The sequence below is a fragment of the Trichosurus vulpecula genome, chromosome 1 (genome assembly GCF_011100635.1).
Source record: "Trichosurus vulpecula isolate mTriVul1 chromosome 1, mTriVul1.pri, whole genome shotgun sequence".
Classification (NCBI taxonomy): domain Eukaryota; kingdom Metazoa; phylum Chordata; class Mammalia; order Diprotodontia; family Phalangeridae; genus Trichosurus; species Trichosurus vulpecula.
Genome location: NC_050573.1, coordinates 69,851,673 through 69,866,510, shown reverse-complemented (window position 1 = coordinate 69,866,510; position 14,838 = coordinate 69,851,673). Strand labels below are relative to the sequence as shown.

Here is a 14,838-nt window from a genome sequence, read left to right as displayed (position 1 = left end):
GATGACGTTAGTTCAATATCAGTTGCTTAAATCTAAACAATATCAGGAAAAATATGCATTGCTCATGGGTACACTAAGCCAATATAGTGTGGGGAGCAGTGACCTGGGAGGGTGTTTTGATTATAAGGATACTGAGTGGTGTCTGTCATCGGCACACCCTGAACAGTAGTGGTGGAAATATTGATTTGATTATAGTTACAAAATAGAAAGTGGGGGCGTTGGGAGGAATATTTGTCATCTTGCTATCAAAGTTGCTGCAAAATAAAATGAAGCTTGCCTGGAGCTCTTCTAAATATAGTAGGCTATGTGAGACACTTACCTTTGGGGGAAAGAGGGGACTTCAAAGGCATGAGTTCCAGGGTTGAAAAGGTTTAGAACAGGCAGAAAAGTTGTTATAAAGGGTGGGGGGGTAGTCTTAGGTTGGAACTAGATGTCTTTAAAGGTCCTTTCCTTTCTTAAATGCTTTGATAATTTTTTAAAAAATGACAATTGCATCTAAAACCTAACTTATTCCTCTTAAAAATACCTGCAGAGCACAGTTTACAGAACTGTGTAACTACAGGAACTACATATGTAGAGTCACATGGTTTTTGTAGCTAAAGTGCTCTTAAAAATCATCTCATTCAAATCCCTCCTTGTCAGGTGGGAAACCTGGGGTCAGGGTTGTAGCGCTGCCCAGTATAGGGCTGTGTTGGAGCTGGACCTAGAGCTAAGGTTTCCTGTTTTCCCTTTAAGGATAGAAATGATCGTGACCTTTTCAGTTATTTTAAGTTTTTTTTGTGACAAGTTATTTTTCCTGAATTCTTTTCTCTTTGGTCTCCAAATTATATCTATACCCACTCCCTTCCCCCAATAGTTTTTATTAAGTATATGTGAGTGCAGACATACCCAGACATGGCTATAGATGTTTTGAGAAGGATTCAAAAAATGTTGAAAACTTCTAGGATTCTTACTGGCTAGAAATGTTCTTTAGTCCAGTACTATTTAACCCGGCTCCTGTCTCATCAGCTTTTTAATGTTGTCCCCAGTGGAGTTAAGACCCGTACCAGAAGCCTGACCTTGCAGGCCACTATTGGTTTCACCTTTGCTTTGAGTGATGTTTTATTCTTTCCTTGATTTGTGTGGCAATGCCCTACTTTAACAGGTGGAACAGGATCCCATTGTCCTTGATCTCCTTCACATGGTCAACCACACAAAACCAAACTGCATTATGTGTGGTTTCAGTGTCAGGAAAAAGTAGTCACCCTCCAAGACCTCATTGCCTTTGGCTTTACCTTACCATCTCTCATCTGTTCTGTCTCTACAAGGTACCGTTGGATTCGCTTCATATATCTTATCCAAAGTCACCCTTTTCTTTCATTTAAAATTGAGCTGCCTTTAAGGTCATAGCAGAGAATATAAGAGGCTGCACCACTTTCTACATCTGATTTTTTCCTTGCATTTTCTTCAAGCTATTCCTGGTTCTGATTGCTAACTCCATTCTTTTTCATTCCCTCTCTCCAGCTGGTCAGTGAAAAGGTTGGAGGAGCTGAAGGGACCAAGCTTGATGATGACTTCAAAGAAATGGAGAAGGTAAAGGAAGCAGTGGGAAGAACTTTAGCTGGGAGATGGCTGGGAGATGATTTGTGATGGAGGCAGATTTTAAGCATTCGTGTATTTATTCTCTATAGAAAGTGGATGTTACCAGCAAGGCTGTGGCAGAGGTGTTGACCAGAACCATTGAGTACCTTCAGCCCAACCCAGGTATAAGACCCTAATTATTCACGAAAGACTCTGCCATATATTTCTTTAGCTCCCAGATCCAATATTTGTTTTATGGTGCTAAGATATAGGCTTTTCCAGCTTCTACTAGAAACAGATGAAAGTTTGTAAGTGGGAAGTTGTTTAAAACCTTCATTTTAAATTCTAAGATCATACTTTGGCCTGTTCCCCAGTAAAGTTTACCCCAATCTGATGGTTGTTCCCAAATACTCTCTTACTATGACTGCCTTTCTGTTGAATTCTCATTCTGAGAATTCCTAGGAGGCACTGGGATATTCTGAGAAGTTGTGCAACATGGCTGCCAGAATAGATTGATAACTCATTCTTAGAGCCCAAATACTTTTCCTGCCTGCCACTAGTTCTCCATATTGAGTTGCTTGCTTTATGGGCAGTAGAAACACTGTCTGGAATAGGGCAAGAAAACATCCTGTTTGGGCCTTGCTATCCAGGTCAGATTGAGTGCCATTGAGATCTTTTTATAGCCAGTGCAATTTGCAAACAAACCAGATGATAGATTTCCTTGACTGTGAGAGACTGTTAAAATAAATGGCAGGTAAGGACACAAGGACAGCTAGGTGGCATGGTGGATAGAGTGCTAGTCCTAGAGTCAGGAAGACTCATCTTCCTGAGTTAAAATCTTGCCTCAGACACTTCTAGCTGTGTGACCCTGAGCAAGTCATTTAACCCTGTTTGCCTCAGTTTCCTCATTTGTAAAATGAGTCAGAGAAGGAAATGGCAAACAATTCCAGTATCTTTGCCAAGAAAACCCCAAAGGGGGTCACAAAGAATTGAATGTGACTGAAAAAGAGGTAGGGAAGTAGGGGAGATGCTGGCAGCTCCCTGCCAAAGAGGCCAACTCAAGTGTCCATGTGACTGGACTTTCTCTTTGCAGCCTCTCGAGCCAAGCTGACAATGCTCAACACTGTGTCGAAAATCAGAGGGCAGGTGAAGAATCCTGGTTATCCACAGTCAGAAGGGCTCTTAGGCGAGTGCATGATTCGCTATGGAAAGGAGCTGGGAGATGAGTCCAACTTTGGTAAGTAGAGCACCTATGGGTGCCAGCCACTGTCTTTAAAGGTTAGCATGACGTTCCTCTCTTCATTGCAGAATTGGGGAACTGTGGATGTGAAATATTGCAAATATGGTCAGGCAGGGTTGATGTATTGGTTAGTTTTATTAAATTGCTTTTTCCTGTCTTTGTTTTTTAATCTTTTTTACAAGGAGTGGTTTCACTGAATAGGGAATGGGAGAGAGTTATATTCAGAAACTGTAATGTAAAAACAAATTACACAAGATAAAATTTTCCGAAAGGAGATTTAGGGGTTTCAATCAGTCAAGTATTTGTTGAGTTCTACTAGAATTTTAGAATCCTAGAACATTAGAGCTTAAAGGTTAGGCAAAACACTTTTTTTTTTTGCAGATAAGGGAATTGAGGCCTAGAGAAGGGAAATAACTTCGACAAAGTCACATCAAGTTAATAGCAGAGCCAGAGAGAGAAACCTAGGTCCCCTGACTCCTATACCTGACCTGTGTGTGTGCTCCAAATTGTGATGGATATTAAGAGGGCTTCCAGGTGATAGAAGAGAAACTTCCTGCCCTCAAGGTTGCAGTCTAGTTAGGAAAGTGAGACCAACATAGATGGAGTAACTGCGGGACAGTTGTGTATTACATTGGTTAGTACTGCTGGCAGACGTTACTGGAGATCAGAAAAGGGAAAAATGAGTGGTCAAAATGCTTCATAGAAGATGGTAGGACTTGATTGGGTCTTGAAGGGTAGACAGGCTTTAAATAGGTGGAGTTGGAGAAGGAGAGTAACCTGGACTCTGGAAACATGAACATGGGGCACTGAGGTGAGAATGAGCTGGTAAGTGCAGAAGACAAAGAAGAGATGAGTCTTCCTGCAGGAAAGGTTGGGGAGCAATGAGGAGGGGAGGGTCAGGGATCCCAGAAAGCTGGACAGCTGTGTTAACACTGCTACCTAAATCAAGAACAATGGGGATTAACCATTGCCCAGGGAAGAATCTTCCTCAAAGTGCTCTAACTTGTACTCTCTTGCTAGGAAATTGTTATCCATTAAAATAATTATATAATTCACAAGAATATTGTGTATTCTAACAGTTCAAATGTCATCTCAAAGAATTGTAGACTTTTAGACTTGCAAAGGATGTTAGAAATTGCCTAGTTTTAGGATCATTGTATTATAAAATGAGATGGAAACTTAAGAGTTCATCTCATCCAACCCTGTCATTTATCAGACAAGAAGATTGAGGCCTGGAAAGACCTCAGTAACTCAGTATCAAGGTCACTCAGGTAGTTGATGGCACAGCTAGCACTTGAACCCTCTTTTTCTGATTCTCGTGTACCACAAAACCCATCAACCCCCACATTTTACAGATTAGGAAACAGAAATCTAGAAAAGGAAAGTGCCTTGCGCAAGGTGACACAGTAAGTAGCGGAGTTCTGTGTTCAGACAACAAATCCATGTTCTTTTACTGCCTTAGGACCACATTGTTCATTTTTGGAAGAAGCCCAAGCACTTGCCTGGCTAAGTAGGCCCAGAGCTCCTAGACCCTTAGGCTACCATTCTTTCTGTTACTCAATGCTATAGGCTTCTCTTCTCATATAACGTTACTCCTCTCTCTGCTGATTTTGGACCCTGAAAAGACATCCAGCAGGGGCCGCAGACAGAAGTACTTCCTTTAGTCTGAGAGGACAGCCAATTTGCAATTTGTGGAGGTGGAGATGGAGGAAGTAGAGAGAGTTCACAAGGCTTCCTTCTACACCCAGCACCATCTGCATTGTGAGCTGACTGCACACTGTCCAGAGAGGAGTGTGGAGTGTGATGGTTTTTCTTTCCCAAGAATAATTTCGAACGGGTTGGAGCTAAATATAGTTAAGAGATATCTTCTGCCCAGTAATTTCCAAGAAAGATCTATCCTTGGTTTTGGAAGAAAATCTCTGCCTAGGACCCAAGGGCGCAGGAGTTGAGGGCATAAGGAGTCTTTGTGATGACAGAAATATTAGGGCAGTTAGGTGGCACAGTGAGTAGAGCACTGGCCCTGGAGTCAGGAGGGCTTGAGTTCAAATCCGGCCTCAGACACTTGACATTTACTAGCTGTATGACTGTTCGGTTAAGCTAAATTAGGTTCGGATTTGGATTCACACTGGCAATAAAGCACACTCCTGAGAGAACATGGTTTTTATTGAAAGACAGGAGAGATACTCTAACAAACACAGTTAACACAACAAAGACAAGGACACAACCAACATAGATTCATCACCTCTCGGGGGAACTCCAGCACTTGATGCTCTCAAAGCTGAGGGGGGGTCCCGGTTTACACAGCCCAGCTCAATCAAGGCCGGAAAGGGAAACTGATCCCAGGAAGCTTCCTCTCCATAAGTGAGATCCCCACTAGCTTGTTCCACGTGGGGACTTTTATAGCTTCCTCAACAAGGAGGGCTAACTGTCCCGGATGTTTCCATCCAGAAGGGGCAGCCACTCCCCTCAGGAGGGAAGATCTTGTCAATCATTTTGTTTTTGAGAGTTGGCTAGGTCCTCAAGAAGCAGTTTCGGAATTTCCTGTCCTTTATCTTAAGAGTTACCTGCTCCTAATGTATTCCGTTCTTTGGGCCCATTAACGAGAGAGGAGTGTCTGAGAGGTCCATTCTTAAGGTTTATCAGTTGGAGAGGTATGTCTGATTCTTTATTCCAAGCTGGAAAGTCTAAAGGTCTTTGCAAGAAAGAAAGGGGGAAAGGAATGTCTGATATTCCAAACCAGAGAGTCTTGCAGGGAGGGGGGATGAAGGAAGAAAAGCTGGGCTTACACCATAATATGGAAGATCTTCTATAATGATTTATCATTCAGTGACCCTGGGCAAGTCACTGAACCCCAGTTGCCTTGCCAAAAAAGAAAGAAAAAGAAAAATTTAATTTCCTTAAATAGTGTCTTTCTGTAGCTTGAACTGCGCCTATTTTAGCTGCTAAATCATTTCACAGGGTTGGTCAGAGGAGCCTGCAGTGGCTTTTCCACATTAACTTCCTTCAGCTAGCAAATCAAGCTTTCTTGAACCCATCTCCATTCCCACTCCCCATACAGTCCACCATAAGGGAGATCTTGTCTATCCTGGTGATCTTCCCATTCAGAGGTACTAAATTATGAAGCTAGCTTACTTTCTAGAAAACTTAAACTCATTTACGACTTGCCTCTAGAAAACCCATTGTTTATTTAGAGTCTATCTACTAAGGTAAAATTCTACGATACAGAACACTACCTTGTTTGCTGTGAATATAATGTAGCCACTGGCAGCACAAAGTCACCCTCTCACTGCAGGCCTACAAATCCTTTGACAGATACCGACATATGTCAGAGAGTGGGGATGAGGCCAACATCACCTTCCAGGCTTCCTTGTTCTCAGCTAGAAGGCTTTAAGATTCTAATCCAATTCAAAAGCATTTTCTAAAGTACTTACTCTGTACTGAAGTCAGTGTATTAGGCACCAGGCATGCAAAGGCAAAACAAAACAGTAAGTGCTCATATTCTACTGGGCGGAGATACATAAACTGGTAAGAATATGTGTGATCATTTGAGGAGAGAGTGAGCACTATTATCTAGGGGGATCCACAGAAGCTTTCCATAGAGGGGTACTGATGAATGAAGGAAGACAGAGACAAGTATAACTTGGTGCTGTGAGAAGAGCACTGGATTTGGAGTCAGAGAATGTGGGTTTGAAGCACAGTGTTGTCACAGACTACCCAATGTGTGTGTGACATCAGAAATGAGGAAATTTGACCTTGATGGTCTCTGAGGTCCTGTTCAGCTCTAAATCAGTAATCGTATGTTCCCTGAAGTTTGAAGTGAGGAAGGGTCATCACTTACTGAAGATGTTGGGGAAGACTGAAATATAGAGTGCATGAAGGGGAACTGTTTGAAACAAGCTTGGAAAAGTGTATGGAATCCCGGTGTCAATTGGCTTTAGATGCTGAGCTGAGGAAGCTGTAGTTTATTCTACATACAGTTGGAGCTCCCTGGGTTCTTGAGCAGGGGATTGGTGTGGCCAGGCATGAACTTTAAGAAGGTGATTTTGGCAGCTGCCTCTGGCAAAGGCCCTGAAAAAGACTTTTGCCACTCCAGCCCTCCTAACACCCCTTCTTCTTTGAAGGTGATGCCCTTTTGGATGCTGGTGAATCAATGAAGCGATTAGCAGAAGTGAAAGATTCTCTGGACATAGAAGTCAAACAGAATTTTGTTGACCCCCTCCAGAACTTGTGTGATAAAGACCTAAAGGAGATCCAGGTACCTGCCTTAATTAATATTCCTCTGACCCAGCATTCCAGGCTACAAGAATCAGGCCATTTGTTGGGTATGGTATGGTTCAGAGAGGCATGTACAGCCCTCAAGGTGGGGTGTGTGTGGGGTGGGAAGGAGGAGCAAATGCAGACCCAACTAGTGACCATTTATAGGGATACATAATAGAACTTAGTATTTACCTTAAAATTTCACAACCCAGCATTATGCTTTTTCTTTGTTCTCATTGGCCATCAGAGAATACCTCTTATACCTTTGGCAGGGGATGGATAATAACATAAGTCCCCCTTCCCCTCCACTGAATCAGTTGAAACAGTAAAATAATAATAATTCACCCTGTTATAGCACTTTAAGGTTTACAAAAGGATTTAATACATTGGGTACCTAGCACCCTGCAGCATTTTTTTCCTCCATATAAAACTACTGGAGTCATTGTTTAAAGGAACTCCCAAAGTGTCCCAGTGATGTGTTGTCACAGAGTCTTCATTGTTCAGAGAGCCTTTTTCTCTCTCCACCCGCCCCACCTCCCCAAAGCATCATCTGAAAAAGCTTGAGGGCAGACGTCTAGATTTCGACTACAAGAAGAAGCGTCAGGGAAAGATACCAGATGAGGAGCTTCGTCAAGCGATGGAGAAATTTGAAGAGTCCAAGGAAGTGGCAGAGACCAGCATGCACAACCTCCTGGAGACTGATGTAAGCACTTCCTCCTTAGGGGCTTGTTCAGCTGCTTCGGTATTATGAGAATCAGTGGGTGAATAGTGTAGCCGTTTGTCTGCTCTATTCCATATTAAAAAATGAAGAAGTGTCCTGGTGTTGTAGAAAAAGTACTAGATTTGAAATCTGAGGCCTGACTCCGTACCATACCTTTGTGACCTTGGTCATATCACTGAACTTTTCTTAGCCTCAATTTCACCTTCTACAACGTTAGGGAGTTGAACTAGATGATCTCTAAGATCCCTAAGGTCTCTAAACTGTTAATCCTATAAAACCTAAGTCCTGTTCGGCTCCTTCCCCCACTTGGACTTATGTGGCAAATGTTCTTCAGGAGTCTCGGCCCTAATATGTTTCCTTTGGTTTCACCTAGAATGCTGCTGTTTTACTTACTCAGTCCTGTGCTAGAATTCCACTGTATTTTCTCATAAATCTGAGTTTCAGTTCAGTGTGGGCTAAAGTAGTGAGGAAGTGGAAGCATAATAGTAGTGATCTCACATTTCTGTAGGGTTTTATGCCCAGCCACTTTGTGAAGTAATACAGGAATCTCTGTCCCCATTTTACAGGTCAGGAGACTCAAGGTCAGAAAGTGATTTTTGGCCAGGGTTACACAGCTGAATGGGCAGCTGGGTGGCTCAGTGGGTAAATTGCCAAACCTGGAGTCAGAAAGACCCATCTTTATGGGTTCAAATCTGACCTGAGATACTTAATAGTTCGGTGACTCTGGGCATGTCACTTAACCCTGTTTGCCTCAGTTTCCTCATCTGTAAAGTGAGCTGGTGAAGGAAATGGCAAACCACTCCAGTATCTCTGCCAAGAAAACCCCAAACGGAATCACGAAGTCAGACGCTGCTGAAAATGATGGAACAGCAACACAGCTTAGTAAGTGTTGGAGCTAGAGTTCAGACCTAGGTCCTCTAACTGAGCCAGTTCTTTCTATTCCATCAGACTGCCTAAATAAGATTTGGCTAGGTGGAGAGGTGGGAGGACATTTCAGTATATGACAACAGAATTTCATGAGAGGGGGTGCTTGGTCGTTGAGGGAAAAGTTGAGCAGTCAGTTCTGTGGCTCCTGGCCATTGGCTCCACTCGAGCAGTCTCTATAGGAGAGATGCCAGCCTGAAGCTACTGCGTTTCTTGCAGATTGAGCAGGTGAGCCAGCTCTCAGCCCTGGTGGACGCCCAGCTAGATTACCACAGGCAAGCAGTACAGATCCTGGATGAACTGGCAGACAAGCTGAAGCGCAGGTAAGCTTTCCCAGGAGGCAGGCAGAGAAAGAGAGAATATCGGCCTCTTGCCCCTTCTTCCTCTGCCTCGACTTTCTCTGTACTGTTCCCAAGCAGGAGACAGGCTGCCAGGGAGCTCATTCTGAATGGGCCTGCCCCTGCCTTGGTACGTGTCCTGGATTGGGTTTGGCTCTCTAGATCTTCTCAGGGAAATTAATTTTTTTCTCCTAGAACACAGCCCTGTTCTTTTCCTCAGTCTTGGAAGAGCCTGGTTTTCACAATTGCTTAGGAAGCCTAGAGCCTACACCAAAAGAACATTCTTCACGGACTAATTTAAGAGGCTCTGTTTTTTCCATATGATCAGCCTAGCACTGAAGGGAGATGGGAAAAGGCATTTATCGTTGCAGTCTGAGCCACAGCAGTAGTGACCTCTGCTGCTATGAAAATAAAAGTGCACTTTATTTCATCAGCTCCAGAGGCCTGGCCAGGAATTATCTTTTAACTATAAAAAGAGCAGCACATCTAGTTTTTTAGAATCATTTTGCCACAGTTAGTTCAATTCAACAAATTAGGAGGATTAGGAAAGGCTGAGTTGTGGTGAAGGAAGCGAAAGATTCTAATAATCCTAAATCTAAACCTAGAATCCCAGATTTAGAGCTGGAAGGGGCCTGAGTGGCCTCCGGGTCCCACCCCTTCATGTACAGGAAAGGGGGCTGAAGCTTATTGATCAAGATGAAGTCACTTGCCCACAGTCATACAGGCTGTACGTGGCAGAAGCAGGCTTTGACTCTAGAGCCAGAGTGTACTTTTTTCTGCTGTACCACAAAATAAATTAGAACATGGTTAAGGACCTAGTAAAGGTGGAAGAGAAAGACATGAATCCTGTTTTATAGAATGGCAGTGGCATGTAGGATTCTGTAAAATATCAGGTCTGAGGGACCTTAGAGATGATCTCCAGTTCTCTCATTTTACAGATGGAGAAACTGAGATCAAGAAAGTGCAAGTGACTTATCTGAGGTCTTACACCTTAGTAAGGGTCAGTCAGAAGCCAGAAGTCAGTCAGAAGCTCAGGTCTCCTGCCTCAGGTCCAGTGACCCTTCTGTAATACTGGGCTGTTCCTCAAGAAATTAATTGCTTCAACATCACTAACATCTGTGGCACCTACTTTGTGTTGAGGACTGTGCTTAACTCTGGGTGATCAATACAAGGCTGAACTACAACATGGTCCCCACTCTCCTTTCGGAGGGGCTCCCAAGTCTAGTAGGGATATAAGACACATACACAGATGACTAGAATGTAAATCCACGGTAATGTGTGAGAAGTAGGAGAGAAGGCATATGGCATGGTAGAGGCAGAGGCAGAGGCGCAGAGCTGCCAGAGCTTGGCCTGCACGTGGGAGGCATAGCAAAGAGCTGAATTTAGAGGGGGCAGAGTGGATAGAGAAGGGAGTCATGGAAGATGCACCTAGGGAAAGGAGAGCAGAGCCTTCTTTACATTTTTACTTTGCATTCGACTGGTTGTTGTTGAAAGGTGACTTAATCAGATCTGTGTCTGAGTTATCCTTGGTTGTGTGAAGGATGGATTGCCAGGAACAGAGAGGTAGAAGGTGGCTCTTAGAATAGTGCAGACAGGTGAGGCCTGTTCCTGTATTGGGAGCAATAGAAATAGAGACAAGGGGATGGATGTGAGGAATGTCACGGAGCTAGAATTCACAGGGCGTGGTCACTGACTCGATCTAGCCGAAATGGACAGGATAATGAAGCGGCTGTTGGCACAGTGGTTAGTGAGGAAGACTTGAGTTCAAATTTAGCCTCAGGCACTTAGTAGCTCTGTGACCCTGGGCAAGTCACTTCACATGTTTGCTTGTTTCCTGAGCTGTAAAATGAGGATAATAATATCATTTACCTTAGAGGCTTGTTGTGAGGATAAAAAAGGAGTCACTTTGCAAAACTTACAGCACTGTGTAAATGCTTACTGCAGGTCAGAGTATACTAAGGTTACTAACAGCACGTGGACAGTAAGTACCATTGGCAGAAATGGTGAGGTCAGAAAAAAGAAGCAAACACAGAGGAAGAGGTGAGGTTTGTCTGTGAGTTTGGGGGACCTGATAGGATATTCAGATAGAGATGTCCTGTAGCCCTGGGAGATACAGTTCTGGAACTGGAGACAGAGGTCAGGGCTGGAATAAAGCTTTGGAAGGCATTTTTGAGATAGATGACTTAACTTTCCTGCGAGCCTCAGTTTCTTTATCTGAAAAATGAGATGGCTGGATCAGATGGCCTCTGAGATCTCTTCCAGGCTAAGCTTTAGAATCTACAGAAGTTCTTGAGACTTTTCAAGGAAAAGAATATAAAAATAAGAGGAGAGGCCCAAGGACTTTGGGGAACATCTTGCTGAGAGATGCATGATGCGGGCAAGCAGCTAGCAAGGGAAATAAAAGACTGATTTCCCAAACTCAGCATGCCTCTTTTTTTTTTTTTTTTTTTGCCTTCAGGCCTTTATGCAGACTATCCACACCTCCCTGGACCCCTCCTAGAACACAGTCCCTCCTTACCTTTGCCCCTTAGAATCCTTAATTTCCTTCAAAGTTCAACTCAAACACAGCTCCTACAGGAAGACGTTCCTTGTCCCACTGGTTGTTAAGTACTCCTCAAATCATAGTGTATTAGTTTATCTATTTAAATATTTTATCTTCTTAGTAGAATGTAAACTTTGAGTTAGTCTCTGTTACCTTGAGTTATCCAAATTCTTTTTTTATGTGTAGCGGGCCTTTCTTATGGCTTCTACAGTAGGAAGTAAGCAAGACACCAGCCAGGGCTTGTGAATCTTTCAGATCATGTAGCCCAGCCCTTTAATAAGATTGGATCTGAAAAACTTTTCCTGGCTGTGTTCAGTATACTCAACAGGAAGGAGCTCTTCTCCAGTGCTGACTCTGAGCCAGTCCTTTTCTTCTTAATCCCAGATAGAACTATCTAAATGTCCTAGATAGGGACTTCTCCAAAATGCTGGCCCCACAGAGGCATAGCCAGTAAGGAAGCTCTTGGTCAGGAAGTGCTGAAAGGATGAGGGTTTCTGCCAGGTCCCCAGGGTGGGGTAGTTCCTGCTAGGAAAGGACACCAGGAGCAGGTAAGCAAGTCTCTGAGCTGGACCTGTTATCCTGTTCACAGGATTGAGAGCTGGAGGGGCCTTAGAGAACTCGTGCAGAACCCTCACTTTACACTCAAGGAAACCAAGGTGCAGAGAGGGCAAGGACTTTCCCCAGGGTCATATAGCAAGTTACTGGCAAAGCCAGAATTCAAAACAAAGTCCTGTGACTCCAAGTATAGTGGACCTCACTTCTTGAGGATGGGAGGCAGATGGTATGTAGAAAAGAATATTGGATTCAGAGTCCCAAGATGCCTGGGTTCAATTCCTGCCTCTGAAACTTAACTTGATATAGTACTGTAGGCAAATTCCTTCTTCTCGGTGAGCCACGGGTCCCTCCTCTATAAATTGAGGGTGAAACTTCAAGTGCTTACTTCACAGGGTTGTTGTGAGGGTCAGATGAGGTACAGATATAAAGTGATTTGTGAACTTTGAAGCCACATGGATATGTCAGTTATTCTCCACTCGTGTCTCTTCTCTTCATCCTTTTGAGGACCTGCTGAGAGGAAATCGGTTCATCAAAGAACACTTAAGACAGCTTTGCTCTGGGGTTATCACTTAGGATAGGATTAAACAGAAGAAGCCAGGGACTTTAAATAGGGAGACGTGTTTTCCTTTTCTAAAGGTCAAGGTTTTACTTTACCAAAGACCCTTCTTCTTTTGACTTACCATGGTATAAAGTGACCCTATGCTTTTAAATTTATCAAAGTGCAAGCTGAAAAGTCTTTGAATACAGAACTGGCAACATATATTGGGCTAGACTGGTAATTGGGTAATGGAGACACATCACCAAATTGATTAACACACGGCAATTTTCTTTTTATAAAAACCACAGAAACCATGAAATTTAAATCTACTAAAGTGTTGAACTGAGTCAGAAATGTACACGGTAACCTAGGAAGTACAGAGGTATACAGGGATATTCAGGATAACCTAGGAAGAGGCACTCACTTTGTGAATTTCAGCTTCCCTGGTTTCAAAGGTTAAATGTTTTGTGTAGTATTGAAATAGTCATATAAGGAATTTCTGATTTGGAAAGACTAGGAATCCCGAAGTCATCATGTCCCAGGGGTTACCAGTCTTTGGAAAAACAATATGGAATAGTCATAACAATTTGGAGGGAGAAGGGGGCAGAGAAGAAAGAGAGAGGAGGAGGTTGTGCTGACTTTACGTGTTAGACATCTGTGCTTGAGTTACTAGCCCATATAATTCTTGGCACACTAAGTGCGCTACCTAGACTAGTACTCACAGATTATTTTTCATGTACATAGGATGCGGGAAGCCTCTTCCCGTCCGAAGCGGGAATACAAGCCAAAGCCTAGAGATTCCTATGACTTTGGAGAGCCTGACCAGTCCAATGGAGGCTTCCCTTGTGCCCCAGCCCCCAAGATCACAGGTAATTATGAACCCAGGCAACAGAGAAGGTAGGGGAGGTTTCAAGATGGGGCAGCTTGGGGCAAGGAGGAGAATCACGGGCCTGTGTTCTGCAAGTGTGCTCCCCTGAACGTGGCATTATCTTAAGAGTCATCCTTCTCCCAGAGGTCATTGGATGCCACCTCAAATCCCTACCACTATCCCTCTTCTTGCCTTCCCTAACCTACCTCCTGCTCTGTGGGAAGAAAACATGTCTGTCTCCCAAAAGCCTCTGATCACAAGAGGCAAGGTACCTTTGGGGATCTGGCATTATGGTCACAAGCAGCCTGGTTGTAAGCTTATCTTTTTGTTTGATTTGGAAGCAGCTTCTTCCTCTTTCCGATCCTCCGACAAGCCCATCCGGACCCCCATCAGGAGTATGCGTGAGTGTGCCCTCAGCTGCATGCATCCCGTCACTTCTGGCTAATGGATTATTTCTTTTCCATCTTCCTCTCTTCTTCCTGTTCTCCTCCTGCTTGTGCTTGCTTTCTGTTTACTAATGTCCTTGCTTTTCTTCCTTTTCTGGGTGGAACACTAACACATTGTCGCTAAGAGGACTCTTTTTCCATAGCAGTTAATGATTTGGGGGTTCTTTAGTCTCGTGATTTAGATGCATGTGAGCTCCAGTTGACCTAAAAACATGATGTTTTTTCTTCAGCAGTGTTAGGATCAGGCTGCAAATGGAAATGGAGGAGGGAAGATAAGCCTTAAAAAATTATAAACCATAAAGAACCATTCATTCACTCACCCACCAGACATTGTGTTTAATGTGTATAGTGTACTGTGCGAGCCTCCGGGGACAATGTAGGGTGCAGTTAAAACTTAACTCCTGCCCTCATGGAGCTCACAGTCCAGTTGGGGAATAAGCTACAAACCAGAGACTTAATACTATATGATCTTGTATGTGACATATGTATGACCAAGCCACAGAACAGTGTGCTGCTACCTCAGGGGTGGGGCAACACTTAAATAGGATTTTAGGAAATAGAGTGAGAATACATTTTAGGCATCAGGAAAAATGTAAGCAAAGACACAGAGGTGAGAGATTCAATGTCATTCATTTATTAAATGCCCCCTGTATTCTAGTTCTGTGCCAGGAAAGTACAGTATAAGCTCTGGGGTCAGAGTTGCCCATTTTGGATAGATGTGCAAGGGGTGTGTATGACGTAAAGCTGCCAAGGGTCCTGGCTCTTCAGAGTCAGGAGTCTTCAGGGCCTCTGTAACTGAGAGCACCAGGAGTAACCATGGAAAATTCTAGAGTTGCTTAATCAGATCTC

General features: G+C 43.5%; 1 protein-coding gene across 2 annotated transcripts in view; it reads left to right on the top strand.

The window, feature by feature from the left end:
- The window catches only part of SH3GL1 (SH3 domain containing GRB2 like 1, endophilin A2), an 84,475-nt gene that overhangs the window by 63,680 nt on the left and 5,957 nt on the right, over positions 1–14,838 (top strand). The window contains exons 2-9 of one of the 2 annotated variants that reach the window (XM_036735538.1): positions 1,504–1,572; positions 1,671–1,743; positions 2,654–2,797; positions 6,922–7,055; positions 7,602–7,760; positions 8,922–9,025; positions 13,420–13,544; positions 13,888–13,944. In XM_036735538.1, coding sequence (XP_036591433.1) covers positions 1,504–1,572; positions 1,671–1,743; positions 2,654–2,797; positions 6,922–7,055; positions 7,602–7,760; positions 8,922–9,025; positions 13,420–13,544; positions 13,888–13,944 — 865 coding nt within the window. Of the gene's footprint in view, positions 1–1,503; positions 1,573–1,670; positions 1,744–2,653; positions 2,798–6,921; positions 7,056–7,601; positions 7,761–8,921; positions 9,026–13,419; positions 13,545–13,884; positions 13,945–14,838 lie in introns of both variants that reach the window. The other variant, XM_036735529.1, reaches the window with a different exon arrangement.